This window comes from Rana temporaria, chromosome 13 (genome assembly GCF_905171775.1).
Source record: "Rana temporaria chromosome 13, aRanTem1.1, whole genome shotgun sequence".
In the NCBI taxonomy this organism is placed as follows: domain Eukaryota; kingdom Metazoa; phylum Chordata; class Amphibia; order Anura; family Ranidae; genus Rana; species Rana temporaria.
This window is the reverse complement of record NC_053501.1, coordinates 111,303,427-111,330,628: the sequence shown is the minus strand read 5'-3', so window position 1 is coordinate 111,330,628 and position 27,202 is coordinate 111,303,427. Positions and strand designations below refer to the sequence as shown.

General features: G+C 50.0%; 1 protein-coding gene across 1 annotated transcript; it reads left to right on the top strand.

Moving 5' to 3' along the window:
• The first annotated feature begins 7,550 nt into the window (after window positions 1-7,550).
• Window positions 7,551-24,288, top strand: NOP9 (NOP9 nucleolar protein). Its single transcript, XM_040332650.1, has 11 exons — window positions 7,551-7,632; window positions 10,532-10,872; window positions 14,180-14,626; window positions 16,117-16,197; window positions 16,427-16,568; window positions 16,819-17,011; window positions 18,833-18,973; window positions 19,052-19,174; window positions 20,335-20,565; window positions 20,790-20,895; window positions 23,721-24,288. Exons 2-11 carry the CDS (start codon window positions 10,590-10,592, stop codon window positions 23,876-23,878), a joined length of 1,905 nt encoding a protein of 634 aa, XP_040188584.1. The 5' UTR covers window positions 7,551-7,632; window positions 10,532-10,589; the 3' UTR covers window positions 23,879-24,288.
• The last annotated feature ends 2,914 nt before the right edge of the window (window positions 24,289-27,202 follow it).

Here is a 27,202-nt window from a genome sequence, read left to right as displayed (position 1 = left end):
CTGCTTTAACTGTTTTGTCGGCAGTCGTCCTATTTGCCGCCCACTGAAGGTTTGCGATGCTTATTGGATTACTGTCCACAAACAGATTATGTAGCTCTAAATCGGGAAACTTCAAACTTAGGCAACAAAAGGCCCGTTTGTCCGACTTTAGGGAGGGCCAGACTGTGGTCAGTGCGGGGGAGGGGTAAAAATTGCCCCGGCATCAGTGGGAATAAACCGTGCCTCATCTTTGATATTGGGGTGGGGGGACAGTGTCACATTTTTGGTGTCGGGAGTAGTAGTGACCCAACTGGATAAAGTCAACCAAAGGGGCCATAGTTTGGAGACCACTGCTCTAGGCCAGTGGTCTCCAGACTGTGGCCTCAGGGCTGGATGAGGCTCTTGGCTTGCCTATTCTTTCTACTGACCCCCACCGATGAGGAACCCTTCTTTCTACTGACCCCCACCGATGAGGAACCCTTCTTTCTACTGACCCCCACCGATGAGGAACCCTTCTTTCTACTGACCCCCACCGATGAGGAACCCTTCTTTCTACTGACCCCCACCGATGAGGAACCCTTCTTTCTACTGACCCCCACCGATGAGGAACCCTTCTTTCTACTGATCCCACCAATGACGAACCCTTCTTTCTACTGACCCCACTGATGAGGAACCCTTCTTTCTACTGACCCCACTGATGAGGAACCCTTCTCTCTACTGACCCCACCGATGAGGAACCCTTCTCTCTACTGACCCCACCGATGAGGAACCCTTCTCTCTACTGACCCCCAACGTTGACAAACCCCTCTTTCTACTGACCCCCAACGATGACGAACCCTTCTTTCTACTGACCCCCACCAATGACGAACTCTTCTCTCTATTGACTCCAACAAAAGGGCATCATTCCTCCCACTGACATCGATGATGGTGCACTCTTCCTCCTAACCACATTTTCTTTTTTTAGTGGGACATTTCTACTCGCACTGGCCACAGTTTGGGCCCCCCTAAAGTCTGAAGGGTCCTTTATTTAGCTGTTACACAAACCTACAAGTCCCATCATACCCTCTGCCTATGGGAGTCATGCTTTTGTAACTGTCAGCCTTGCAATGGCTCATGGGACTTGTCGTTTCGCAACCGCTGGAGGGCCACCAGTTTGAGACCTACTCTAGACCAGTGATGGCGAACCTCGGCACCCCAGCTGTTTTGGAACTACATTTCCCATGATGCTCTTACACTCTGCAGTGTGGATGAGAATCATGGGAAACGTAGTTCCAAAACATCACTGCTCTAGACTAATAGGACTGCTACATCTTTCTTATAAAAAAAAAAAAAAAAAGCTACATCACTGGACCAAAAGCATAGGCCAGTGATGGGGAACCTTGGAACCCCAGATGTTTTGGAACTACATTTCCTATGATGCTCCACTACACTGCAGAGTGCCAGAGCATCATGGGAAATGGTGAACCTCGGCACCCCAGATGTTTTGGAACTACATTTCCCATGATGCTCGTGCACTCTGCTGTGTAGTTGAGCATCATGGGGAATGTAGTTCCAAAACATCTGGGGTGCCGAGGTTCACCATCACTGGCCTAGGCAGTAGTCACACGATCTTTTCCTGAAGGGTAGGATCAGCCAAAGTGAACTCAAGTGACCAACTACACCTCGTCTCTTGGAGGGTGGGAGTCGCGTTGTCCATTCTCCTTTTTAAAAAGACAGTCGCCTTACCCATTCAGAGCCAAAGGACTGTCTCTTGGTAAAGGGTGCCAACACGCTGGTACTGGCCTTGGCGGGGTTTTGCCGCCGGCTCCTTCCAGAACGAAAAATCCCCCTATTGGTTGGGATTTTTTGGCCACATTGGGTGCTAGACTCATGGAGGAGACCACATGCTCGTTCGTACATGAAGGCACCAGGTGGCAAATGCCGGCAATCTGTGATTGGGGGGGGGGGCTTTGTGGAAAGGCTGTCTCTTTGCCCTGAGAGGGAATGGAGACGGTATCTGTTGAGTCTCGATCCGAACCAGCAAGGCGTTTAGCATAGTAGGTACGCTTGTGGTGCAATGAAGGTGACCATTCTTTGATGGAAACCACATGTTGGCTCATTGACGTTGCTGGCAACCCATAATAATCCAGTGACGGGTACACTTATGGGTTTTTTTTTCTATTGGCTAGTCTAGACCAGACTTACAGACCTCGTTGGTATCTCGTATTCTATCCAACCCCCCCACGTTGTGTCCAGCCGATCCGCCGTCTTCAACACTATAAAACACACCCCCCCCCCCCCCCAATGCATGTCGACTCCCTAAACCGCCATAAACCTTCAGTTATTTATATTCCCGCTGTTCTGAATTGCCTCGAAATCCCGACCACGTTTTTGTTACAGTAGAAGAACCGGCTCCCGCAGTGTCTACATTTCACCACCTGCCGCCGCTTTGTACCTTTTTTTTGGAATTTTTTGGCTGTAAATATGAGGACTTTCATTTGTAAATAAAATGTATAAATATTAAGCATGGTGTCTGTGATTTGTCCTGAAAGACTGGGCCTCTCTTAACCACTATTGGGGGTTCCAACCCCCCCCCCCCATATGTGTGTCCCATTGAGTAGATTTCCCTTCACTTCCTGTCCTGTAGGCACGAGAGGAATTCCAAAGGGCTCATGTACACTTGCTTCGACTTTAATACACATTAAAGCGGAGGTCCAGCGAAAAAAAAAGTCTGCAGCTAAACACAGGTCCCAGAAGACCACTAGGGGGAGGAAGGGGGATAAGTGTGTCCTAGGGAGCGATTCTACCTGTGCAGGCTGGGCTGCCTGTGACACTGATCACCACTCCTGATGACAGGGAACAGTAAGTAGATCAGTGTCCTATCACTAGGCAGAACAGGGAGATGCCTTGTTTACAATGGCTGCTGACTTTTTTAATAAGCACACTTGCCTGTCCAGGGTGCCCACGATGGCGGCCGCCTGAGGCCCGATCCGTACTTTGAATCTGGGTCTCGGCGCCACCATTTAAAGTAAGGGAAACGGGCAGTGGAGCCTTTGCGGCTTCACTGCCCGTTTCTTACGGCGCGAGTCGCGCGGCGCTGTGTGAATGGGCGGCTGTTTTCTGGGACACACACAGGTCCCAGAAGACGGCGAGCCCCATTTCCCAGGAGGCAATGTGAGGAGGAGAAGACAGAAGATTACAGCGGAATAGGAAGTGGCAGATTAGGACGATCTGCCTAGCAACAGCCATTTCTGGTAAGTATAAAACGTGTTGGTGTTTTTTTATTTTATTTTTTTTTCACTTTTTTTTTGTTTTTTTCTTCAATTTTTTTTGTAGCCCTTTTCTTTCTTTATTTTTTTAGGGTCGACCTCCGCTTTAAAGTAAAAATAAATATGAAGCATAGGAGGTCAAATCAAGACACCACATCCCATATATTGATCAAAATTTTAATTATGTATGTAAAAATCAAATTATGTATTTTTCTACTTGATTTATTCTTTTTTTGAGACGACACTGTTAAAGTCCCTGGGTTTATAACCCCCCCCCCCCCCCCCTTCTCCCATTTCCTCCACTTTAAAGTGCCTACTGCATCAACATGCATTTTTTTAAAATGTGTGATTTTTTTTTTTTTTTTTTTAGGGGTGGACCTTCGCTTTAAAGTGCCTACTGCGTCAACATGCTTTTTTTTTTTTTTTTTTTTTTTTTTTTTTTTTTAAGCTTGTCAAATGCCCTTTTTTTGTGTGTGTGTGTGTGATGTTTTGTTTTTAACCACTTCAGCCTCAGAAAAATGTACCCCCTTCCTGACCCAGAGCACTTTTTGCGATTCGGCACTGCGTCGCTCTAACTGACAATTGCGCCGTCGTGTGACGTGGCTCCCAAACAAAATTGAAATCTTTTTTTTTTTTTTTTTTTTCTTCCCACAAATAGAGATTTCTTTTGGTGGTATTTGATCACATCTGTGTTTTTTTTTTTTTTTGCGCTATAAACAAAGTAGAGCGACAATTTTGGGGGAAAAAAAACACTATTTTGTACTTTTTGCCATAATAAATATCCCCCAAAAATGTATTAAAAAAAACTTTATTTTTTCCTCCTCAGTTTAGGTCGATACTTATGTAGAAGAATATTTTTGGTAAAAAAAAAAAGTGTATATTTGTTTGCACAAAAGTTATAGGCCCGGATTCAGATACAAGATACGACGTCGTATCTCTGAGTGCGCGTGGTCGTATCTATGCGCCTGATTCAGAGAATCGGTTACGCATAGATTTCCCTAAGATCCGACCGGCGTAAGTCTCTTACACCGTTGTATCTTGGGCTGCATAATCACGCTGGCCGCTAGGTGGCGCTTCCGTATATTTACATGAGGAATATGCTAATTAGGTATTTACGCCGATTCAGAAACGTACGTCTCGCCAGCGCATTTTTTTACGTTGTTCACGTTAGGCTTTTTTCGGCGTATTGTTTCCCCCGCTTTATAAGGCGTAGCTAATGTTAAGTATGGACGTCGTTCCCGCGCCGAGTTTTGAAAATGTTACGTCGTTGGCGTATAGGGCTGGACCTCATTTACGTTCACGTCGAATCCAATACGTCCTTGCGGCGTACTTTGGAGCAATGCACACTGGGATTTTTCACGAATGGCGCATGCGCCGTTCAAAAAAACCCGTCAAACGCGGGGTCATCCTAAATTTAAGTTAAACACGCTCACAACATCCCCATTTGAATTAGGCGGGCTTACGCCGCCACACATACGCTACGCCGCCACACATACGTTACGCCGCCGTAACTAAGGGCGCAAGTTCTTTCTGCATACGGAACATGCGCCCAAAGTTACAGAGGCGTAATGGAGATACGTTGCGCCCGCAGAAAGATGCGCTCATCTTTCTGAATCCGGGCCATAGTGTCTACTAAATAGGGGATAGTGTTATGGCCTTTTTTTGTTTCTTTTTTTTTTTTTTTTTTTTTTTACTAGTAATGGTGGCGATCAGCGATTTGTCTTTTTTTATTATTTATTATAGTGACTGCGACATTACGGCGGACATATCGGACACTATTTTGGGACCATTGTCATTTATACAGCGATCAGTGCTGCAAAAATGCACTGTTACTGTGTAAATGGCAGTGAAGGGGATAAGTGTGTCCTAGGGAGCGATTCTAACTGTGTGCAGGCTGGGCTACCTGTGACACGACACTGATCACCACTCCCGATGACGGGGAGCAGTAAGTAGATCAGCGTCCTATCACTAGGCAAAACAGGGAGATGCCTTGTTTACAATGGCACCCCCCTGTTCTACAGCTCTGTGACACACGACCGCAGGACATTGGGGTTCTTCAGGCACGGTCACTCAGCTCTTGGTAGGGGCGTGCGCCCTTCAATGCAACGTGTGTATATATCTACGTTGCTGTAATTTTTAAAATTTTCTAAAAAAAATACAAAATTTGGACTTTTCACTCGCTGTAAGCCATGATCATCAAAATAAAGAAAGAAATGCCTGAAATAAATCCCTCTGTGTGTAACACATCTCTATAGAAAATATGAGTTTCAATTTTTGAATCGATTTACTGAAATAAGATAACTTTTTGATGATGCAGTGAAACCTCGGATTGCAAGTCACGTGGTTAACGAGCATTTTTTCCGCAATACGAGCGCTGTGTTTAAAAAGTATAAATTCTGACTCGGTTTGCGAGTGTTGTCTTTGAAACATAGCAAGATTCAAGCCAAAGCAGTGCGCAGTACCTTGTTTGGCCTGGGGTTGGTAGGGGGGGCGCCAGAGCCGTTCGTAAATACTCCTTTCCCAAGCCTTTCCGAGTTCAGCCGAGCTGTCCCGGGGGCCTTTCCGAGGGTTTGAGGCTCTCCGGCACCCCCTTCTGGCCACATGCGGTATTGCATGCCATTGAAGTCAATACGGAACAAATTATTTTTGTTTCCATTGACTTCTGTCACCAGATTCAGCGTGTCGCTTGCCACCGGTTCCTTGTCACCAGATTCCAGTGCCCATCAACTGCCGCCAGTGTGCCCATCAACTGCTGCTACTGTGCCCATCAACTGCCTCTACTATGCCCATCAACTGCTGCCAGTGTGCCCATCAATTGCCGCTACTGTGCCCATCAACTGCCGCTACTGTGCCCATCAACTGCCGCTACTGTGCCCATCAACTGCCGCCAGTGTGCCCATCAACTGCCGTCAGTGTGCCCATCAACTGCCGCTACTGTGCCCATCAACTTCTGCCAGTGTGCCCATCAACTGCCGCTACTGTGCCCATCAACTGCCGCTACTGTGCATCCCCCGCCCGGCACTTAGAAGGTTGACAGCCCTCATGTAGTCCTTAATGGAGCCAATCACCGGCCAATCACAGGCCCCGGACTGAAGTTTGATGGGGGATGGGAGTAACTTTACAAAATACACATTTTACATTTTCCTCAGTAGAGCAATTGGGAGATTTCATTTCTGAGCATCGCCTGAAAATGCTACTCGCCTGGCGTCCAAACCTGAAACCATGCAACATCTGCGTGTCCAAAGTCTGTGATCCTCACTAATCCCTCCTCCTGGTGTTCATTGGAGGGGGCGGCGGCCCTACTTCAGCCCCGGAAGGTTTTACACAACGGCGGGTACAATTCCTGACGCCAAGCAGCGCAGGTCCGGCACGTGTCCTCCCCTCAGCGCTGCTTTATAAGCGGTTGGGAGGCAGAAAAAATTTGACTTTATTGCCCCTCAACCACAAGTATACACAAGCCCCAACTGCCACTTTTGCTGGACAGCTTGGTCTGATAACCTCTTAGTACACATATATGCGGTCCTGTGCTGAGAGCGCGTCCTGCCTACAGATTCTGGCAGGGGCGGGAAAGCCCCCGGCGCATACTTGGGAGCGTTCCGATCATGTGACAGCCAATCACAGCAATCACATGACCCAAATTCTCACCTCCTGCCATTTAGGGGCGGCGGGAAGGGGTTAAAGGAAGTCAAAAGATAACAGACTATTGGCCGGATCACCAGGTGAAGAAAAGAGAAAACGAATGCAGCCGCCACGTCTAAGCACTTCCTGTTATAGGGTGACAACGTTCTGTCCCTGTTTATCAATTGTGCTCCATTGTTGTCACCCCGACCCTGGGGCTTCTGATGGAGACTACAAGCTGCCATTTCAGCACACATTACACACATCTTATACACACCCCTTACACACACATTACACACACACACACCCATCACACAGACATTACACACACCTTACACACACATCACACACGCACACACCTTACACACATAGTCTACTGTGTAACAAAGGAGGAGAAAACAAAAGTGAAAACTATTTTATTGTAAAAAGAAGGAAATAGTTGGTGATGCACAGAGCACACAGAGCGCACTTAGTGACATACAGACAGTAAATGACTCCAACTTCTATCAACTCTTTGATTAGAAAGAAAGATTGTGATGGAGAGAAAAGTCATTGGAAACGATAAGAATCTGATAGAAAGTGATCAGATTATTATTATCAATAAAAACACCAATGAGACGGAAGACTATCCCTGTGTGTGGTCAGGATCTCCTATACTATGTATATCTCTATGTGTTCCATTGTATCACCAGCACACAGAGCAGGGGGCGGGGCCCGGGGGCGGTGACGTCATCACCCCGCGACTCCAGCCCATGTGCCCAGTTCCTGGATAGTAATTGCTGAAGAGGTAAGAGGGGTGCAGGAGGTGGATCCGAGCTCCGCTCACCCCCCATTCCCATCACACTCCTTCCCCGAGCCCCCCATAGTTTACAGATGTCACATAGAGGAGGCTGGGAGCCGGAGATACCCCCCATAGTCCTATAGAAGGGGGGGGGGGGCAATATATCAGATGTACAATACTATATAGAGATCTATAATACTGTACAATGTTTATATGGAGATCTATAATACTGTACAATGTTTATATAGAGATCTATAATACTGTACAATGTTTATATAGAGATCTATAATACTGTACAATGTTTATATAGAGATCTATAATACTGTACAATGTTTATATAGAGATCTATAATACTGTACAATGTTTATATAGAGATCTATAATACTGTACAATACTATATAGAGATCTATAATACTGTACAATGTTTATATGGAGATCTATAATACTGTACAATGTTTATATAGAGATCTATAATACTGTACAATGTTTATATAGAGATCTATAATGCTGTACAATGTTTATATAGAGATCTATAATACTGTTCAATGGTTATATAGAGATCTATAATACTGTACAATGTTTATATATAGAGATCTATAATACTGTACAATGTTTATATGGAGATCTATAATACTGTACAATGTTTATATAGAGATCTATAATACTGTACAATGTTTATATAGAGATCTATAATACTGTACAATGTTTATATAGAGATCTATAATACTGTACAATGTTTATATAGAGATCTATAATACTGTACAATGTTTATATAGAGATCTATAATACTGTTCAATGTTTATATAGAGAGCTATAATACTGTACAATGTTTATATAGAGATCTATAATACTGTACAATGTTTATATAGAGATCTATAATACTGTACAATGTTTATATAGAGATCTATAATACTGTACAATGTTTATATAGAGATCTATAATACTGTACAATGTTTATATAGAGATCTATAATACTGTACAATGTTTATATAGAGATCTATAATACTGTACAATGTTTATATAGAGATCTATAATGCTGTACAATGTTTATATAGAGATCTATAATACTGTTCAATGGTTATATAGAGATCTATAATACTGTACAATGTTTATATATAGAGATCTATAATACTGTACAATGTTTATATAGAGATCTATAATACTGTACAATGTTTATATAGAGATCTATAATACTGTACCATGTTACACATATATAGAGAGATCTTTAGTACTATAGCTATACAATACCCTATAAATATATATATATACTAGAGGTGCGCATCTTCACTGGTCTCACGATTCGATTCCGCGATGCATCACGATTACTGACGAGCTCCCACTTCCACTCAGGCCGCCTAGGCGGCCCTTCCTCCCTGCAATCTTCTGGGACACATCACAGGTCCCAGAAGATTGCCCGACTATGCAGTGAGACATGTGCCCCCCCCCCCCCCCGGCTGTGAACCTGTCACAGCCAGATGCCCACAGTAGTATTGCCAGCACGCCGTGGACAGGCGGGGGGAGAGAATGGATTGTTCGGGTGGCCACGTTTCTCTGGATTGTGGGACGGGTGAGCATCTTTTTGCACACACTCGTTGGAATCGCGACAAATAACAGTACCAAAAAAATTTCCATAGGCGACGCTTTAAAAAATTTTTTTTTACGGTTACCAGGTTAGAGTTACAGAGGTGAAACCTCACGTGTGATTTGAACGCCGTTTACATATGCGGGCGTGACTTTCGTATGCGTTTTGTTTGCTGCTCGAGCTCGCGGGGACAGGGGGGCGCTTTAAAAAAAAAAAATTTCAATTAATTTTATTCTTCTTCTTTTTTTTTTTTACATTGTGTTTTAAAAAAAAATATATATATTTATATAGTTTGATCACTTTTATTGCCGTCACAAGAAATGTAAACATCCAGTGTGACAGTAATAGGTGGTGACAGGTCCTCTTTATGGAGGGATCGGGGGGGGGGGGAATAAAAGACCCCGATCCTTCCTTTACACTTCAAAGTATTCTGATCGCCGAAAATGGCGATTCTGAATACAGACTTTTTTTTTATAAACTGGCGCCATTGGCAGCCGACTAAACTTCCGTGTTTACATACAGACTTGAACGAAGCCGACGCTCCGTGGCAGTCTGTCTCTAGCCGCCGGAAGTAGTGGATCGCGGGTTGGGTCTCCCAGTGGGACGGGGAACTCAGCACAGGGGTGGTGGGAACCCCTCATAATGGGCACAGCGGGTGTACAGACCTGGGAACTCAGCACAGGGATGGTGGGAACCCCTCATAATGGGCACAGCGGGTGTACAGACCCGGGAACTCAGCATAGGGATGGTGGGAACCCCTCATAATGGGCACAGCAGGTGTACAGACCTAGGAACTCAGCACAGGAATGGTGGGAACCCCTCATAATGGGCACAGCGGGTGTACAGACCTGGGAACTCAGCACAGGGATGGTGGGAACCCCTCATAATGGGTACAGCGGGTGTACAGACCCGGGAACTCGGCACAGGGATGGTGGGAACCCCTCATAATGGGCACAGCAGGGGTACAGACCCGGGAACTCGGCACAGGGATGGTGGGAACCCCTCATAATGGGCACAGCAGGTGTACAGACCCAGGAACTCAGCACAGGGATGGTGGGAACCCCTCATAGTGGGCACAGCAGGGGTACAGACCCGGGAACTCGGCACAGGGATGGTGGGAACCCCTCATAATGGGCACAGCAGGTGCACAGACCCAGGAACTCAGCACAAGGATGGTGGGAACCCCTCATAGTGGGCACAGCGGGTGTACAGACCCGGGAACTCAACACGCATTGCGAATGTTTTGCTCTCTCTGTGTCCCTCTGTTGGCTGTGGCCCCTCGGGACCTTCTTATAAATGTGGCCCTCCTTGTGTTTGTTTTAGGTCGGGTTTGGAACGATAACGGGGCCGCGCTCCCTGGATTCACAGAAGACGGATCACAATGGGGACAGAGGAGAAAAAGAAGAAGAAAGGGAATGAGAAGAGAAGACACCACGGGGCCGAGGGGAAGAATTTGGGGTCCGCTGGAGAGGGGGAGGGGCCGCCAAAGAAACACAAGAAAGCAGATAAAGGGCGTCCGTCACAACCCGCCGTCCCGTCCGCAGAGAAGAGCAAGAAAAGCCCGCCTGAAAATCCCCTCCCGCGCCTGGACCCGAAGTCGGTGGGATATTTCCGCAGAGTGGGGGAGACTCTTCAGCAAGGCTTCGGCTCTGATGAAGACAGGGGTAAGGAGATCTGCTTTTCTCTTTCACTAAATGATGACAGTGGTGTTTAGTCTGTAGACGGGTCCTCCCAGAATCCCTGTTCTAGAAAATATCCATGAGCCATTACCAAGGCTTTTGTGATTGGCTCACAGCCTAGAAGGCCACAACAAGATGGCAGCTGAATTAGACGGGCTGTTGCAGGCAGGAGTATGGCTTAAAGCCCAACTTAAAGCGGGAGTTCACCCATGTATAAAAAAATTGTTTTCTTCCCCTAGATTCCTGCTCGTTCGGTCTAGGGGAATCGGCTATTTGTATTAAAATATGAGCCGTACTTACCCGTTTTCGAGATGCATCTTCTTCCGTCGCTTCCGGGTATGGGTCTTCGGGAGCGGGCGTTCCTTCTTGATTGACATTCTTCCGAGAGGCTTCCGACGGTCGCATCCATCGCGTCACTCGTAGCCGAAAGAAGCCGAACGTCGGTGCGGCTCTATACTGCGCACCGACGTTCGGCTTCTTTCGGAAAATCGTGACGCGATGGATGCGACCGTCGGAAGCCTCTCGGAAGACTGTCAATCAAGAAGGAACGCCCATTCCCGAAGCCCATACCCGGAAGCGACGGAGAGGATGCGTCTCGTAAACGGGTAAGTACTGCACATATTTTAAAACAAATAGCCAATTCCCCTAGAGAAAATGAGCATCCATCTAAGGGGAAAAAGTGCCCTCTAAGGGTGAACCCCCGCTTTAAGGGCTGTATTTTTAAAGCCGGCTGCAGTATGTCTTCTCTACCACAAGATGTCCTCAGTCTTCCAGGTTAAATGAGCCCACTTAGTGAAGTCAGAAGACTGAGGACATACTATGAGTGCAGGGGGGTCACAGACACGCCCCTCTGGGTCCAGGAATGACCACTTCCCCCCCCCGGCCCTGAAGAAGCGTCACCATGGGGCCCTGAACTTTCAGTGTATTGATACAGAGTAGAGGTAGACCGATATATCGGGCAATATTTGCCCATTTTTGATAAATCGGTATCGGCGGATTATTATCAAAATTAGGCACATATTTTACACTGACCGCCGTTCGTCCTCCCTTCTCCAGCATCAAACGCCACGCTGAATGTGTGAAACTGACAAGTAACAGAGAGGAGAGAGAGAGGAGCCGTCTGCTCGATGTCGGGGGTGGGCGGGACTCGGCTGGGGTGGGCGGAACCCAGCAGCTATATTACACCAGCTAATGGGATGGTATCTGGGCAGGCTGCTACGTGTATGTGGCCCCGCCCCCTTTCTAAAGCCGCCCAATCATTGGCTGGTGTAATTTAGCTGCTGGGTCCTGCCCACCCCCGACATTGAGCTGACAGCTCCTCTCTCTCTCCTCTCTGTTAGTTTCACACAGTTACAGTTACACGGCTTAGTGTGAAACCTGCCAGTGCCAACGCCAATCAGTGCCACCTGCCAGTGCCAACCTGTTTCAATTGTCTGTGCCAGTGCCATCTGTCCCAAACTAGTGCCATCTATCGGTTACAAACCAGTGCCATCTGTCAGTTTCAAACCAGTGCTACCTGCCAGTGCCATCTGTCAGTTTCAAACCAGTGCCACCTGCCAGTGCCATCTGTCAGTTCCAAACCAGTGCCATCTGTCAGTTCCAAATAGGGGTGTAACGGATCGTCACCGATCCGTGATCCGAACGGGCCACCCCGTTCGGATCGGCACACCCCGCGATCCGCGGAGCGCTCCGGAGCCTAGGCCTAGGAAAGTCCCCGGCTTCGGCCTAGCTCCGGAGCGGCGGCCAGTCTGCTTGCCAGAGCCCAGCGTGACACGCCTCCCCGCCTCCCCGGGGAGGCGTGTCACGCTGTGCACTGGGCTCTAGCAAGCTGAATGGGAATGTTAGCAGTGAAGCACTGGTGTGAGAGGAGGGGGGGGAAAGGGGGAAAAAAGAGCACAATAGCAATTCACAGGGGTGGATTAAAGAGGAAGCAGGTGAGGCTGTTTGGGACTTAAAGTACAATCTTGATGTTTTTACAGCAAAAAAAAAAAATATATATATATATATATATATTTTGCTGTAAAAACATCAAGATTGTACTTTAAGTCCCAAACAGCCTCACCTGCTTCCTCTTTAATCCACCCCTGTGAATTGCTATTGTGCTCTTTTTTCGGATCAGCAAAAAAAAAAAAGGTTCCTTTTTTTAATTGGTCCAAAAAAAAAATATATTATATATATATATATATATATATATAATTTTTTTTTTTTTTTTTTTGGACCAATGAAAAAACGGACCCTTTTTTTTTTTTTTTTGCTGATCCGAAAATGATCCGATACTCCTGATCCGAGGATCGATCCGATCCGTGAGTTTTTTGATCCGTTGCACCCCTAGTTCCAAACCAGTGCCACCTGCCAGTGCCAACCTGTTTCAATTGTCAGTGCCAGTGCCATCTGTCCCAAACTAGTGCCATCTATCGGTTACAAACCAGTGCCATCTGTCAGTTTCAAACCAGTGCCACCTGCCAGTGCCATCTGTCAGTTTCAAACCAGTGCCACCTGCCAGTGCCATCTGTCAGTTTCAAACCAGTGCCACCTGCCAGTGCCATCTGTCAGTTCCAAACCAGTGCCATCTGTCGGTTCCAAACCAGTGTCACCTGCTCGTGCCAATCAGTGCCACCTGCCAGTGCCAATAGTGCCATCTGTCAGTTCCAAACCAGTGACAACCAGTGCCATTTGTACTGAGGACATGTGTGTGCTAGAGTGACAGGAGTAAGCAGGCAGGAGTGAAGTGGGCATCATATATCGGCCGCCACAATTTCTAAATATCGGCATCGGCCAGAGAAAAACCCATATCTGTCTACCTCTAATACAGAGAGTGGCGCTGACATCACCATGTCTGCGTCATCAAGGACCATCCACTCCCACCCTGGAGAGGATCCAAAAAGGACCTTGTGTATCACATGACCTGCCTTAAACAAAGGCAAAGTAATATACATATATATATATATAAACAGATACAACAATTAAGGGGTCTTTAAAGTGAATCTGGGAAATGATATTGTGACATGTCAGGAATTAGTTCATGCAGACTTGTAATGGTCATGACAGGTCCACTTTAATATGAAGACAGGGTAGGGCAGTGATGGTGACACTCGGCACCCCAGATGTTTTGGGACTACATTTCCCATGATGCTCCACTACACTGCAGAGTGCATGAGCATCATGGGAAATGTAGTTCCGAAACATCTGGGGTGCCAAGGTTCACTATCTATGGGGTAGGGGAAGATTATTGCTTCATACAATTTGAATGACAGCGGTAGACGGGTCTAATGCTGCCTCTGATTCCCCGCAGGTCTGTTTGTCCGGAACGTCTTTAACGAGGTGGCGGGTAACGAGTTGGCTCTGGCCACGGACATGTCCGGCAGTCTCGTCCTGCAGAAGCTGCTCGCGGTGGCCACTTCCTCCCAGCTCTGCCATCTCCTGAAGGTCCTCAGCGGGCATTGGCAGGAGGTGTGCTGGCACCGCAGCGGGGCGCATGTCATGCAGACGGCACTGCTTCAGTATCCTCGTTTTCAGAGCCAGGAGAAGACGGAGGAGGAGGAGGAAGAGGAGGAGGAGGGAGATCCTTGCCCCGATCTGGAGGACCTGATATTGATTCTGTGCTCCGAAGTGAAAGAGAAGTTTCTGCTGTACAATCAGGACACACATGGCAGTTTCATCGTACGGACTTTGTTCCAGGTGCTTAGCGGGACCGTCCTGAACCTGGAGACCAATAAGAAGGGAGCATCGGGACTGACCGGTACCGTATACACTGTGCTGGGGACCACAGTCACTGCTTCTGGGATGGGGATCCTGCTTAAAGCATATCTATATTCTTCCTCTCTCATTTCTTTCTCTCTCTCTCTCCCCCCCTTCCTCTCTCTTCTCGTTTGTTCCTCTCTCTCGCATTCCTTTCTCCCTCGTTCCTTCCTCTCTCTCTCTTCTCATTCCTTCCTCTCTCTCTCTTCTCGTTCCTTCCTCTCTCTTCTCGTTCCTTCCTCTCTCTCTCTCTCTCTTCTCGTTCCTTCCTCTCTCTCTCTCTTCTCGTTCCTTCCTCTCTCTCTCGTTCCTTCCTCTCTCTCTCTTCTCGTTCCTTCCTCTCTCTCTCTTCTCGTTCCTTCCTCTCTCTTCTCGTTCCTTCCTCTCTCTCTCTCTCGTTCCTTCCTCTCTCTCTCTCTTCTCGTTCCTTCCTCTCTCTCTCGTTCCTTCCTCTCTCTCTCGTTCCTTCCTCTCTCTCTCGTTCCTTCCTCTCTCTCTCTCTTCTCGTTCCTTCCTCTCTCTCTCGTTCCTTCCTCTCTCTCTCGTTCCTTCCTCTCTCTCTCTTCTCGTTCCTTCCTCTCTCTCTTCTCGTTCCTTCCTCTCTCTCTTCTCGTTCCTTCCTCTCTCTCTCGTTCCTTCCTCTCTCTCTCTCTCGTTCCTTCCTCTCTCTCTCTCTCTCTCGTTCCTTCCTCTCTCTCTCTCTCTCTCGTTCCTTCCTCTCTCTCTCTCTCTCTCTCGTTCCTTCCTCTCTCTCTCTCGTTCCTTCCTCTCTCTCTCTCTCGTTCCTTCCTCTCTCTCTCTCTCGTTCCTTCCTCTCTCTCTCTCTCTCGTTCCTTCCTCTCTCTCTCTCTCGTTCCTTCCTCTCTCTCTCTCTCGTTCCTTCCTCTCTCTCTCTCGTTCCTTCCTCTCTCTCTCGTTCCTTCCTCTCTCTCTCTCTTCTCGTTCCTTCCTCTCTCTCTCTCTTCTCGTTCCTTCCTCTCTCTCTCTCTTCTCGTTCCTTCCTCTCTCTCTCTCTCTTCTCGTTCCTTCCTCTCTCTCTCTCTTCTCGTTCCTTCCTCTCTCTCTCGTTCCTTCCTCTCTCTCTCTCTCGTTCCTTCCTCTCTCTCTCTCTCTCTCGTTCCTTCCTCTCTCTCTCTCTCGTTCCTTCCTCTCTCTCTCTCTTCTCGTTCGTTCCTTCCTCTCTCTCTCTCTCTCTCTCTCTCTCTCTCTCTCTTTTCTCTCTCGTTCCTTCCTTCCTCCTCTCTTCTCGTTCCTTCCTTCCTCCTCTCTTCTCGTTCCTTCCTTCCTCCTCTCTCCCCCGTCGCTTCCTTCCTCCTCTCTCCCCCGTCGCTTGCTTCCTCCTCTCTCCCCCGTCGCTTGCTTCCTCCTCTCTCCCCCGTCGCTTGCTTCCTCCTCTCTCCCCCGTCGCTTGCTTCCTCCTCTCTCCCCCGTCGCTTGCTTCCTCCTCTCTCCCCCGTCGCTTGCTTCCTCACATCTGATCTTCTTTTGCAGTGAGTTCTGAATTTGATGTTCCGGACACTTTTCTGAAGCAGCTGCAGAAGCTGAGTGGATTGTTTTGTGAAAACATTGGAGGTGAGTACTCCTCTCCTCTTCCACCCTGTTCCAGGGCTCATTTTCTGTCCTCCACCTTCACCCCAGTCCAACTTCACCCCCCTCCCCCCCATCTGATGTTTGACCTTCTCACCTTTCTCCTCAAATCCTATTCTTGACCAGTACTCATTCTACTTTTCTCTTCCCACTTTCTCTCTCCTTTCCTCAATCCGGTGTTCATTCTTATCTTCCTTTTTTTTCCTTCTCTCAGTATTTGCCACCAATAAAGTCGCAAGTCTGGGGATGCAGGTCGCCTTGCAGGTTCTGCACAGGAAGTCGCCATCTATGTGCGCTGCGCTGTGTGATGATGTCCTTAAGTACCTCTCCTCTAGAAGCGTCTCTGCCGACAGCAGGTGAGGGGGGCGGGGTTCATTTCTAATTAATATTTTTTTTTTTTTTCTAATGTGTTGAAATCCATAAATACAGCCGAACATCACTTTACTTTCAAAGGAAAGCGCCCAACGCTCAGCATCAACACCGTCAGACTTTGCCGTCTTCCTAAGTTAGTAATGCTGCAGCAGAGCAGGGGAAGCGCGTCTGTTGGGGAGTTCTTGCTTCATTGTTACCTGCGAGCGGGAATTCTTATTTTATTACTTTCTCCAGCTCCCTCCTGGTATTCTTGAAGGATGAGACCAGCAGCCGTCTTCTGGAGAGAATCCTGGAAGTCAGTGACAAGAAACAACTCCGCCGTCTTTACAACAACCACTTCCAGGGCCAACTGCAGGCGTTGTGCGCCCACCCCATCGCCAACTATACCGTGCAGAGGCTGATCCGGGCCGCCCAGACCAAGAAGCTGGTGAGTGTACCTGCACCCTCCCCCACCCCCCACAGTGCCTCCAAATGTCAGGGTGATAAAAGTAATCCATGCTCTGTTCAGAAAAGATATTTCCCTTACTCTGTCCACTCTTACTTTAACTTTGATTGCATGCACTACGACCCTGCATTTGGCAAATCTTCTCTCTCACCCGCCCTCCCTGTTTCTACCTCTTCCTCCTCTGTTTCTCGCTCTCTTTCACATCCTTTCCCCTTGCACACACCCCCCCCCCCCCCCCCCCCCCGATTTCGCTCTCTTTTTTTTTCTCTCCCACTAATCCCCTCCTTTTACCTCTCTTTTTCTATTTCTCCCCCACCACCTCTCTCCCTCCTCTTCTGCCTCATCTTTCTTTCTTTCTTTCTTTCTTTCTCTCTCTCTCTCTCTCTCTCACTCTCTGTCTTCCCCTACCCCTGTCTCCATTCTCTTTTTTTTCTTTTCTCTTTGCTATCCTCTCTCTTCTGTATCTGCTCTCTCTCTCTCTCTCTCTCTCTCTCTCTCTCTCTCTCTCTCTCTCTCTCTCTCTCTCTCTCTCTCTCTCTCTCTCTCTCTCTCCTCTCCTCTCCTCTCCTCTCCTCTCCTCTCCTCTCCTCTCCTCTCCTCTCCTCTCCCCTCTCTTCTCTCCTCCCCCCCCCCTCTCTCTCTTCTCTCCCCCCCTCTCTCTCCCCCCCCTCTCTTCTCTCCTCCCCCCTCTCTCTTCTCTCCTCCCCCCCCTCTCTTCTCTCCCCCCCCCCTCTCTTCTCTCCTCCCCCCTCTCTCTTCTCTCCTCCCCCCCCTCTCTCTTCTCTCCTCCCCCCCCTCTCTTCTCTCCTCCCCCCCTCTCTCTTCTCTCCTCCCCCCCTCTCTCTTCTCTCCTCCCCCCCTCTCTCTTCTCTCCTCTCCCCCCCCTCTCTCTCTCGCTCCCCTCCCCCTCCCTCTTCCCCTTCTCCCCCCCCCCTCTTCTCTCTCTCCCCCCCCTCTCTCTCCTCCCTCTCTCCCCTCCCATCTCTCTTCTCTTCCCCCCCCCCCCCTCTCTCTTTTCTCCTCGCCCCCTCTCTCTTTTTTCCTCGCCCCCTCTCTCTTTTCTCCTCCCCCTTTCTCCTCTCTCTCCTCTCTTCCCCCTCTCTCTCCTCTCTTCCCCCTCTCTCTCCTCTCTTCCCCCTCTCTCTCCTCTCTTCCCCCCTCTCTCTCCTCTCTTCCCCCCTCTCTCTCCTCTCTTCCCCCCTCTCTCTCCTCTCTTCTCCCCTGTCTCTTCTCTCTTCTCTCTTCTCTCTCTCTCTCTCTCTCTCTCTCTCTCTCTCTCTCTCTCTCTCTCTCTCTCTCTCTCTCTCTCTCTCTCTCTCTCCTTCTCTCTTGTGCTCTTCTCTCCCCTCTCTCTCCCCCCCCCCCTCTCCCTCTCCCCCGTCTCTCCGTGCTCTTCTCTTTCCCTCTCCTCACCCTTTCTCTGTGTCCCCCCCCCCCCCCCTCTGTGCTCTTCTCTATATTCTCTCTCTCTTCCCCCCCCCCCCCCCCCCCCCCCCGTCTCTCTGCGCTCTTCTCGCTCCCCCTCCCCCTCCCCTTCCTCTATCAGATTCAGGGATATGCAATTAGCGGCCCTCCAGATGTTGCAAAACTACAAGTCCCATCATGCCTCTGCCTCTGGGTGTCATGCTTGTGGCTGTCAGAGTCTTGCTATGCCTCATGGGATTTGTAGTTCTGCAACAGCTGGAGGTCCGCTAATAGCATATCCCCCGCCCTATATCTTCCTACATATTTTTGTTCTTTTTTTTTTCTGTAGTACATTGCTCTGTCTAATCTTATCCTTGTTTCTCTGTCTCCTCCCCTCAGTTCTCCACACTGTTCGATGAGCTGTCTCCGGCAATGGAGGATATATTGGCCAAAGGTCACATGGGCCTCATCACCAGCCTGGCGGAAACCTGCAAGAAGCTTTCCTGCCGGCAGGCGGAGCTGGTGACCCATCTCATGGAGGTAAGTGTGTCTCTCAAGGCTTGCTTATTCCTTCTCCTTTTAGACTGCCGGTATTAATTCATTTCCCTCCCTCCGCAGGCCTTCCATTGTGCAGAGCCAGCCTCCCGCCGCGTCACCTGCATCCCGCTCTTCCTCTCCCTGCTGACCTATGAGATTTATTATAAGACCGGGGAGGAGGAGGAGACACTATCAGAGCACACGGTGAGTGACAGAGAATAGGCAATCCTACTTAACCACTTCCAGCCCGGTCAATAGTCAATTGACGTCCAGGAAGTGGTTGTGAAATCCTGACTGGACGTCTATTGACGTCCTGCAGGATTACATGCCGTCGCGTGCCCATGGGGGCGCGACGATCTGTGATGCGGGGTGTCAGTCTGACACCCTGCATCTCCGATCTCGGTAAAGAGCCTCCGGCGGAGGCTCTTTACCACGTGATCAGCCGTGTCCAATCGCGGCTGATCACGATGTAAACAGGAAGAGCCGTTGATCGGCTCTTCCTCACTCGAGTCTGACAGACACGAGTAGAGGAGAGCCGATCGGCGGCTTTCCTGACAGGGGGGGTTCGCGGTGATTGTTTATCAGTGCAGCCCCCCCTCGGATGCCAACACTGGACTACCAGGGAGTACTACCCCGGTGCTTAATAGAGCAAAAAAAAAAACTTAACACAATCGATGCCAATCAGTGCCCACACATGGGCACTGACTGGCAACATGGGCACTGACTGAAATGATGCCCAGCAATGCCATCAGTGCCACCCCTCAGTGTCCATCAGTGCCACCCAGTGTCCATCAGTGCCACCTCTTAGTGCCCATCTATGCCCAGTGCCCACCTATGAGTGCCCATCAGTGCTGTCTATGAGTGCCCATCAGTGCAGCATACCAGCGCCGCCTATCAGTGCCCATAATTGAAGAAGAAAACTTACTTATTTACAGAAAAAAATAAAAACTTAATTTTTTTCAAAAATGTCAGTCTTTTTTTTTAGTTGTTGCGCAAAAAATAAAAACCGCAGAGGTGATCAAATACCACTAAAAGAAAGCTCTATTTGTGGGAACAAAATTATAAAAATTTCATTTGGGTACAGTGTAGCACGACCGCGCAATTGTCATTGAAATTGCGACAGCGCTGAAAGCTGAAAATTGGCTTGCGCAGGAAGGTGCGTAAGTGACCCCGGTATGTAAGTGGTTAAAGCTGAGCTCTAGGCAAACCTCTAAATACACACAGGGCAGTACAAGACAAGGATACCAAGTCGGGTCGGAACACGACGGGGGAGGGGCTCAGAAAGGCAAAAGTTTCTGGGGTGACAATTTTGGGTAAAAGAGGTCAAACTGACTTTCCATTTTTGGGTGTGTCTTTTTCCTTAGGATAACGTGGAAGCCAAGCTGGAGTCGGTGAACTATCACGGCTCTGTACTGCTCCAGCACCTCCTGCACTTTGAAGACCCTTTACCGGCTCTGCAGAGTCTGGGGAACATGACGGAGGACGACCTTCGTACGGTGGCTTGCAGCCAGGCGGGCAGCCATGTGTTCGATGCCCTGCTCACCAGCAACACGATAACAGAGAAACAAAGGAAGAGGGTTTTAAGGAAATTGAGGGTGAGCTTTGAGTTCAATAAACTGCAACAAAGTATTTTTTTTTTCCATACTCCGTCAGTCACTATGAGATTTGTTTTCTGTAATCTAAAAAAAAACCTGGTTGATCCTGCTGCTCTCTATGGAAGGATCCTAGGAAGGATCCGATTGGTTGAAGACAGCTTGGTTCTTTTACACATTTCCAGGCCATGTAAATACTTAATTGTTCCTTTTTTTTTTTTTGGCAGGTTCACTCTGTGGATTTGGCGCGCAACAGATATGGAAGCCGAGTGCTGGACCGCATCTGGAACGCTTCCACCATGGGGGTTAAAGAGGAGATCGCACAGAAGCTGGGTAAGCCCTGGAGCTGTTTATGGGATTTGGTTTAGTGTTCATTGGACAGCGGCATCTGGGAGGCACAGTGGAGGTGGGGATCCCTTTTTCGGGTGGAGGTGGGGATCCCTTTTTCGGGTGGAGATGGGGATCCCTTTTTCGGTTGGAGGTGGGGATCCCTTTGCGGTTGGAGGTGGGGATCCCTTTGCGGTTGGAGGTGGGGATCCCTTTGCGGTTGGAGGTGGGGATCCCTTTGCGGTTGGAGGTGGGGATCCCTTTGCGGTTGGAGGGGGGAATCCCGTTGCGGGTGGAGGTGGGAATCCCTTTGCGGGTGGGGTGGAGGTGGGAATCCCTTGTGGTTGGAGGTGGGAATCCCTTGTGGTTGGAGGTGGGAATCCCTTGTGGTTGGAGGTGGGAATCCCTTGCGGGTGGAGGTGGGAATCCCTTGTGGTTGGAGGTGGAGATGGGAATTCCTTGCGGGTGGAGGTGGAGGTGGGAATCCCTTGCGGTTGGAGGTGGGAATCCCTTGCGGTTGGAGGTGGGAATCCCTTGCGGTTGGAGGTGGGAATCCCTTGCGGTTGGAGGTGGGAATCCCTTGCGGTTGGAGGTGGGAATCCCTTGCGGTTGGAGGTGGGAATCCCTTGCGGTTGGAGGTGGGAATCCCTTGCGGTTGGAGGTGGGAATCCCTTGCGGGTGGAGGTGGGAATCCCTTGTGGTTGGAGGTGGAGATGGGAATCTCTTGCGGGTTGGAGGTGGAGATGGGAATCCCTTGCAGGTGGAGGTGGAGGTGGGAATCCCTTGCGGTTGGAGGTGGGAATCCCTTGCGGTTGGAGGTGGGAATCCCTTGCGGTTGGAGGTGGGAATCCCTTGCGGTTGGAGGTGGGAATCCCTTGCGGTTGGAGGTGGAGGTGGAAATCCCTTGTGGTTGGAGGTGAAGGTGGGAATCCCTTGCGGGTGGAGGTGGAGGTGGGAATCCCTTGCAGGTGGAGGTGGAGGTGGGAATCCCTTGCGGTTGGAGGTGGGAATCCCTTGCGGTTGGAGGTGGGAATCCCTTGCGGTTGGAGGTGGGAATCCCTTGCGGTTGGAGGTGGGAATCCCTTGCGGTTGGAGGTGGGAATCCCTTGCGGTTGGAGGTGGGAATCCCTTGCGGTTGGAGGTGGGAATCCCTTGCGGTTGGAGGTGGGAATCCCTTGCGGTTGGAGGTGGGAATCCCTTGCGGTTGGAGGTGGGAATCCCTTGTGGTTGGAGGTGGAGATGGGAATCTCTTGCGGGTTGGAGGTGGAGATGGGAATCCCTTGCAGGTGGAGGTGGAGGTGGGAATCCCTTGCGGTTGGAGGTGGGAATCCCTTGCGGTTGGAGGTGGGAATCCCTTGCGGTTGGAGGTGGGAATCCCTTGCGGTTGGAGGTGGAGATGGGAATCTCTTGCGGGTTGGAGGTGGAGATGGGAATCCCTTGCAGGTGGAGGTGGAGGTGGGAATCCCTTGCGGTTGGAGGTGGGAATCCCTTGCGGTTGGAGGTGGGAATCCCTTGCGGTTGGAGGTGGGAATCCCTTGCGGTTGGAGGTGGGAATCCCTTGCGGGTGGAGGTGGGAATCCCTTGTGGTTGGAGGTGGAGATGGGAATCTCTTGCGGGTTGGAGGTGGAGATGGGAATCCCTTGCAGGTGGAGGTGGAGGTGGGAATCCCTTGCGGTTGGAGGTGGGAATCCCTTGCGGTTGGAGGTGGGAATCCCTTGCGGTTGGAGGTGGGAATCCCTTGCGGTTGGAGGTGGGAATCCCTTGCGGTTGGAGGTGGGAATCCCTTGCGGTTGGAGGTGGGAATCCCTTGCCGTTGGAGGTGGAGGTGGAAATCCCTTGTGGTTGGAGGTGAAGGTGGGAATCCCTTGCGGGTGGAGGTGGAGGTGGGAATCCCTTGCAGGTGGAGGTGGAGGTGGGAATCCCTTGCGGTTGGAGGTGGGAATCCCTTGCGGTTGGAGGTGGGAATCCCTTGCGGTTGGAGGTGGGAATCCCTTGCGGTTGGAGGTGGGAATCCCTTGCGGTTGGAGGTGGGAATCCCTTGCGGTTGGAGGTGGGAATCCCTTGCGGTTGGAGGTGGGAATCCCTTGCGGGTGGAGGTGGGAATCCCTTGTGGTTGGAGGTGGAGATGGGAATCTCTTGCGGGTTGGAGGTGGAGATGGGAATCCCTTGCAGGTGGAGGTGGAGGTGGGAATCCCTTGCGGTTGGAGGTGGGAATCCCTTGCGGTTGGAGGTGGGAATCCCTTGCGGTTGGAGGTGGGAATCCCTTGCGGTTGGAGGTGGGAATCCCTTGCGGTTGGAGGTGGGAATCCCTTGCGGTTGGAGGTGGGAATCCCTTGCGGTTGGAGGTGGAGGTGGAAATCCCTTGTGGTTGGAGGTGAAGGTGGGAATCCCTTGCGGGTGGAGGTGGTAATCCCTTGCGGTTGGAGGTGGGAATCCCTTGTGGTTGGAGGTGGAGGTGGGAATGCCTTGTGGTTGGAGGTGGAGGTGGGAATGCCTTTGCAGGTGGAGGTGGGAATCCCTTGTGGTTGGAGGTGGACATGGGAATCCCTTGCGGTTGGAGGTGGAGGTGGAAATCCCTTGTGGTTGGAGGTGGAAATCCCTTGTGGTTGGAGGTGGGAATCCCTTGTGGTTGCAGGTGGGAATCCCTTGTGGTTGCAGGTGGGAATCCCTTGTGGTTGGAGGTGGAGGTGGGAATCCCTTGTGGGTGGAGGTGGTAATCGCCTTGCGGGTGGAGGTGGGGGAATCCCTTGTGGGTGGGATTGATTGCTTACAGTAACCTAACCCCCGTGTTGCCATTCACGTGACGGAGATTATTTGTTTCTCTCCTGCAGTTGAGCAGCTCCGCGAGCTGCAGAATGACCCAATCGGACACCACATCGCCCGGAACTTCGCCCTGGCACACTTTGTGAAGCGGAGGAAAGACTGGGAGGGGCATCAGCAGGCGGAGAACAAACGGCGTAAGATGTTTGCAGACATCCTGGCGGACTAATTGGGGGGGGTCCTGTTGTCACCCACATTTTCTGTTGCTCCCTGTTTTTATCTCTTACAATGTAATGACTGTTCCTACCGGGAACGTTCACAGTCGGCTCCATCCAAAGTTGATAGTTTTGTACCGTTGATGACAGATTCAATCAGCCGCTTCCTTCCTTCTTGTTAATCTCTCCGCAGTAGGATTATTTCTTATTGTGACCAATGGATAAGAAGTGTTATAAAGCTAAATATCTGCAGAGGGTGACACCATCATGGTCCTGGGGGGTGGAGACACTACTGCAGGCACGCTGGTGGAAACGCTGAGAGAAATGAGGCAGTGGATTATTTAACCCTTCCCAAACTGACATTGCAGAAGATCAGCAGCACTGAGATGTAACAAAGGAGGAAAATAGAAAAAGGTTGAAACGTTGTTGTATTAAAAAAAAGACAAATGTGTTTCATGTTCAGTGCTTTAGCAGTTATTCGGTTAGAGATTACATAATACTTCCTGGCAACAGTCCCAGAGGTGTCCGGCATGTATTGAGATGACAGCTCCTCTTTAAGGTGAATGGCATCATGTGACCCGTGACATCACGTGACCTTGTTGCAGAGCAGTCAGCATCTAATATGCACAAATCATCCAAATCATAGAAGAGGGAGGCGAAGACTGTACCTGAGGGGAGAGGGCAGATCATAGAGGGGAGCAGGGACTGTACAGGAGGGGGAGGGTGGATCAAAGAGGGGAGCAGAGACTGTACCAGAGGGGGGAGTCCGGATCATATATGGTAACAGGGACTGTACCTGAGGGGGAGGGCGGATCATAGAGGGGATCAGGGACTGTCCCGGAGGGGGGAGGCCGGATCATAGATGGGAGCAGGGACTGTACCGGAGGGGGGAGGCCGGATCATAGATGGGAGCAGGGACTGTCCCGGAGGGGGGAGGCCGGATCATAGATGGGAGCAGGGACTGTACCGGAGGGGGGAGGCCGGATCAGAGATGGGAGCAGGGACTGTACCGGAGGGGGGAGGGCGGATCATAGAGGGGAGCAGGGACTGTACCGGAGGGTGGATCATAGAGGAGAGGGGAGCAGGGACTGTACCAGAGGGGGAGAGCGGAGCAGGAATCGTACAGGAGAGAAGACGCAGATGGTACAGGAGGCGGCGACCTGTCCATGTTAATAATACACATTGTATATATGAGATCTGTCACTTGTGTACATACTGACGTTCTTCAATAAAATATTTTGTATGTATTTAATTTTTATGAAAATGTTATTTTGGTACCATTCACATTCATACAGCGATCAGAGCTATAAGAATACACGGATTACTGTATAAATGACACTGACAGGGAAGGGGTTAAACACTAGGGGGCGCTCAAGGGGTTAAGTGTGTCCAAGGGAGTGATTCTGTGGGGGAATGGTCTCGCAACAAACATGACAGAGATCACTGCTCCCGATGCTTAGTGGAGAGAGTTGGGGGTTCTGGTGCTTAGTGGGGGAGAGACTGGGGTCTTGAAACTTAGTGGGGAGATGGGGGGGGCCTGATGATTAGTGGGGGAGGATGTCCTGGTGATTAGTGGGAGGAAATGGGGGGTACTGTGGGGGAGATGGGGGGTACTGGTGCTTAGGGGGAGATGGGGGGGGGGATCCTGGTGCTTAGTAGAGGGGGGGGTCCTGGTGCTTAGTAGGGAGAGATTGGGGGTCCTGGTGCTTAGTAGCGAGAGATGGGGGGTCATGGTGCTTAGTATGGGGGGAGGGGGTTCTGGTGCTTAGTGGGGGTACTGGTGCTTAGGGAGAGATGGGGGGTCATGGTGCTTAGTAGCGAGAGATTGGGGGTCCTGGTGCTTAGTAGCGAGAGATGGGGGGGTCATGGTGCTTAGTAGGGGGGGGGGTCCTGGTGATTAGTAGGGGGAGATAGGGTCCTGGTGCTTAGTGGGGGTACTGGTGCTTAGGGAGAGATGGGGGGTCATGGTGCTTAGTAGGGGGGGATGGGGGGGTCCTGGTGCTTGGGGAGAGATTGCAGCGCCGCACCGATTCCCAGAAGTAGTTCCTGTACTACTTTTGGCAAAGATGGCGGTGCAATTTTTATTGACATCTGTGCAGAAACCCGCACAGATGTCTCTGAAATTGCCCCCCCTGAAGTCGGGACTTACATGCGGGAATGAAATTGTACGAGTTCAGCAGATCTTTCTAGGAGTTCAGCAGAGCCCGCACAATTTCATTCCCACAGTAAGTGTGAACCTGGTCTTAAGGTAGGGTGACCAGACATCCCCGGTTTCAGGGGACAGTCCCCGGATTGAGGACACTGTCCCCAGACCAAGTCTGTCCCCGGATTGGATTTGAACAGGGCTGGGGCAATTTCAAAGACACTCAGTGCAGAATAAAAAAAACGTGCCTAGTAGCTTAGGGGGGGTATTTTTTACCATTATCTGTGCCCCTTTCTGATGATCATGTGCTGGTCGGAGCGGAGGGAATATTTCTTCAGTTTCGGGTGCATGCCCATTCATCCCCGCTCGCATGTTCTTCTGCCTTGGCTCACGTCTCGGCCAGCCGCCTGCCTGCTTATCTCCTTGCCTTCCCTGGCGGAGTGAGCTTCCTCCGCTCCCCACCCAGTTGTAGCCGGGGGCCCGGAGAGTGAGACTTGACAGGCTGTGAGGGGGCGGTGGTGGGCAGAGAGTCGCTGATTGTTGCCATATCTAGTAAAAAAAATATGTCCCCGGATTTCATTGAAAAAATCTGGTCACCTTAGCTTAAGGTAAAAAAAAAAAAATGCTTTTTTGGTGCCACTCCATTAAAGTCTATTGCATGCAAAACAGTGGGGGGGGGGGGGGGTCCCCGACCCTTTCCAGAAAACGCATAGATGTGACCATGTACCATAGGAAACCATGTTAGCACGTTTCTGCAAAACGCACACAAAAAAAATACGCACAGGTGTGAACGCGGGGTGACCGTATTTCAGGATTAGTTTATTATAGACGGAGGCTTTCAGGACTTTTAATGTAGTTTTTTTAAGATCCATACTGTGGTATAAAGTGTAAAGAAGGGACCCGACAAGTCCTGGAAGTTTGCACCTTTACAAACCATGAATTCCCATAGAATTCAATGATAAGCGCCGCCATGATGTGGCTGGCATCATGGCGACGTACGCTGGTTGGCGGTGTGTTGTCATATTCCGCTCCCTAGCGCAGAATGCTAAGGAACTGACGTTGCGGCCAACTGCGCATGCGTTCCATAAGATTTACGCAACGTCACTTCCGTAGCATTCTGCGATAGGGAGCAGAATTTGACAACGCAGGGGACCAGCTACGTGCGCCGTCTCTTCCGATTGGTTGACTCCTCTTC

Excerpts from the sequence above, each read along its gene's own strand:
- NOP9 (XM_040332650.1), top strand. The coding sequence starts at position 10,590 with ATGGGGACAGAGGAGAAAAAGAAGAAGAAAGGGAATGAGAAGAGAAGA. Across the intron at positions 10,873-14,179 it reads CGGCTCTGATGAAGACAGGG|GTCTGTTTGTCCGGAACGTC; the intron begins GTAAGGAGATCT and ends GATTCCCCGCAG. Across the intron at positions 17,012-18,832 it reads CCGCCCAGACCAAGAAGCTG|TTCTCCACACTGTTCGATGA; the intron begins GTGAGTGTACCT and ends TCCTCCCCTCAG.